This window comes from Mandrillus leucophaeus, unplaced genomic scaffold (assembly GCF_000951045.1).
Source record: "Mandrillus leucophaeus isolate KB7577 unplaced genomic scaffold, Mleu.le_1.0 Scaffold359, whole genome shotgun sequence".
Lineage (NCBI taxonomy): Eukaryota > Metazoa > Chordata > Mammalia > Primates > Cercopithecidae > Mandrillus > Mandrillus leucophaeus.
The window spans coordinates 1647464-1650951 of NW_012103798.1; the positions used below are offsets into that span (position 1 = coordinate 1647464).

At 34.3% G+C, this 3488-nt stretch overlaps 2 protein-coding genes across 2 annotated transcripts in view; one reads left to right on the forward strand and one right to left on the reverse strand.

Moving 5' to 3' along the window:
- Nucleotides 1-3488, forward strand: part of LOC105546400 (chromosome unknown open reading frame, human C14orf37) — a 339900-nt gene that overhangs the window by 108470 nt on the left and 227942 nt on the right. The gene's annotated exons all lie outside the window — the stretch shown is intronic.
- The window catches only part of ACTR10 (actin-related protein 10 homolog (S. cerevisiae)), a 46737-nt gene that overhangs the window by 36376 nt on the left and 6873 nt on the right, over nucleotides 1-3488 (reverse strand). The window contains exons 2-3 of the mRNA XM_011989610.1: nucleotides 2703-2785; nucleotides 1592-1700 (exon numbers count right to left, since the gene is read on the reverse strand). Of these exons, the coding sequence (XP_011845000.1) occupies nucleotides 1592-1700; nucleotides 2703-2785 (192 nt within the window). The remainder of the gene's footprint in view (nucleotides 1-1591; nucleotides 1701-2702; nucleotides 2786-3488) is intronic.

Sequence of the window (3488 nt, forward strand, 5' to 3'; positions counted from 1 at the left end):
AGAGAGAGAGAAAGAAGAGTTCTAGAAACATAAATTTAGAGGAAGATGCTAAATTAAAAAAATAGAGAGATGCCCTTACCATTAACATGAAAATAGAGAAAAAAATTCTTTATTGTCTTTATTTGCAAAGTTTGTAATATAAACTACATATTTTTACTTTTTCTTTTTTATTTAAATTTTTATTTTTTTCTTAGAGACAAAGTCTTGCTCCATTGCCCAGGCTGAGTGCAGTGGTGCAATCACAGCTCACTGCAGCCTCGAACTCCTGGGCTCAAGCAATCCTCCCACCTTAGTCTCCTGAGTAGCTGGGACTATAGATGCATGCCACCACGTCTGGCTAATTGAACTATAATTGGCAGTTAAAGTTAAACCAAAGAACAAAATATACAAATAGTTGGCTCTGTGCGACATTTTTTTCGGTAAGAATTTGCCAGATCTGGTCGCATTCCAAATACTAGATATTCAATCAAAATATGAGAGTCCATCATAATTGAATGGCAGACAAAATAATGGCTATATTTCCCTTATCTAAATAGATAAAGCAGGTATTCCAGTCATATAGAAGATAAGGATATTAACACAAACTCTAATTATAAATACAGAGAATATTCCACTTTATTCAGATAACAGCTGACACAACTTCTTGTTTTGCTTTATGTTCTCCCTACTGCAAATGAAATTCCTGGACTCATGACATCAGTAAGTACTGGAGGCTATGCAACCTGATTCCCTGTACCTGCTTTACAAAAATACAACTTAGAAATATTAAGTGCCTTTACCTCATAAAGACATTGTGATTTTTGGTATTAGGTACGTTTTGAATTCAGTAGAATGTATGAAAATACATTTATATGTGCTTAATTTCTTATATACTTAACACATATAATCTTTCATTTTCCCTTGCTGATAAAACCTAAATTTCAAGGCAGAGATTAAAAAAAATTTGAATAATTAAGATCCTGGTCTATGAAATATACTAATCTTAAAACATATTCTTGGTCATAAAATAATCTCGACTCCTATAAAATCAAAGCTACAGGTAATACTACTAATATCATGAGGTAAGTCTCATCCCTGGCATTACCGACTTACTCAAAAGGAGACACTGAATATTCCGTTTCAAAGGAATTTGAAGCCTAAAATGACAAAATTCAGAACAGTATAACTAAACAATGGAAGCTAGAAAGATCTGGAAGAAACACATCACAAAGTCCACAGCACAGAATATACCTTTTAATTCTGGAAAAAAGTCCCCAAATAGAAAAACCTATGTTAAAATTAATAACAAACAGTAATAAAAAGAAATTTCCAATTATGTAAGTGTTGGATGAAATGCTAAAGCATGAAATAACCACACAAAGGAAGAAAATAAATGGCCAATTTGAAGAATCTTCTGTCATCTGGTTCCCCAACTACACTGTGTGACATATAAAATAAAAGAGACAAAATATGAGGGCTTTTATTAGTTTAAGTTTTGAGTACCTACCAACAAAAAAAAAGGGAAGAAAGATTCCCTAAAAACTAGTAAGACTTTTACTGCTTCTCTTTTTATTTCAAAAGCAATTTACTTATTTAACATAAAGACAGGTACCTCAAAATATTTGAAAAGAACACGAGTGAGTGTCTCTCTGAAGTGAGAAGGACATAATACCGACTCGATAATCACAACTCGGCGGTCTCTGGGATTCACCAATAGATGCCTGAAAAGTGACAGTTTTGGCTTTAAAAATAAGTAAACGTTTTTATTCATTTTGGTAAGTCATACAATTTGTTAAGAATAGTGAAACTGTACTACCTTAGCTTAAGATACTTTATCACAAAAAGACATCTTCATTTTATTACCCCAGAAAGATAACATTTCTGACTTCTTACTACATACCGTGCAATGTACTAGGAACTTCATTAACTTATCTCAGAAACCTAAAATTATAGCCTACTATGATTACCAACTTGAGCCATTACATAGATTTTTTTTTTTTTTTTTTTTGAGACAGGATCTGGCTCTGTTGCCCAAGTTGGAGTGAAGAGGTGCAATGTCACCTCACTGCAACCTTGGCCTCCTGGGTTCAAGCCATCCCCTGATCTCAGTCTCCCAAGTAGCTGGTACTATAGATGTGAGCCACAGCACCAGGTGATATTTTCTTTATTTTAGGTTACAGTAGTATATGCTCACAAAGCTCCAAATATTATGACATGTGAAACCTGCATAATACAAGAACCTTATATTCCTACTACCCAGAACTACCACTGATAGACGTTTATATATTTTTTCATTCTTATGAATGTATGGGGGTATGTTTTAACAGAAATACTCATTCTATAGATGTGGTTCTTTAACTTGCTTATTTCACTTATCAATATATCCCACACACCACACACAGGAAGTAGTACCTTCCTGTTCTACTACATACAGATGCAGAACTCTTTTTTATAGCTGCATGGTATTTCACTGTATGAATGTAGAATAATTTAATTATCAGTTCACTTCATTAATGAACATTTCATTTTTAATATTTCCTTAAGTCTGCCAGTTTTCTACTCTTCAAATATATTTTTGAAAAGTTTGAAAATAAGCATGCAAAAATGGCAATAGAAGTCAATTTTTTTTGGGAGGGTGCCTCAGATGTAATACAACCAATTATCACTATGGCATTAGGAAAATCTATCTAATCATAAAAGTTAGAAAACAAAATGTCTCTTACCTGAAATATAGTATGTGGATGAATTCCTTTAGGTAGGAATATAATTCTTCTGTATTGATATTATACTGAACAACTCTGACAGGCTGTAAAAAATTAAAATGATTTATTAATTTATATTAATAAAATCATCTCAAATTAAGATTAAAATGTAATTATTTACTAATGAGTTTTCTGGGAATAAATTAAAAGCAATTTGTATTGAGATTACAAAAATTAAATACGCAATAATCTCTTAAATTAGGAATCCTTAAGAACTGGAATGTCTAAGATGGCAGAATGTTTTAGTCTGTGGTAATGGAAGTGTGTGTTCATAGGAAGTAAAGAGTTTTGCTCACATGCTATCACTCAGATAACATCTGAGTTATCATTTTGGCTTGACTGATAAAACTCAGCATTGAGGCCAGGTGTGGTAGCTCATGCCTGTAATCCCAGCACTTTGAGGGGCTGAGGTGGGTGAATCACTTGAGGTCAGGAGTTCGAGACCAAGTTGGCCAACATGGTGAAACACTGTCTCTACTTAAAATAAAAAAATTAGCCAGGCATGGTAGTGCATGCCTATAGTCCCAGCTACTCCGGAGACTGAGGCAGGAGAATCACTTGAAAACCCTGGAGGAGGTTGCCGTGAGCTGAGATGGCTCCACTGCACTCCAGCCTGGGCAACAGAACCAGATTCTCAAAAAACAAACAAACAAAATTCCCAGCACTTTGGAAGGCCGAGGTGGGTGGATCACCTGAAGCTAGGAGTTCAAGACCAGCCTGGCCAACATGGTGAAACCCTGTCTAAAT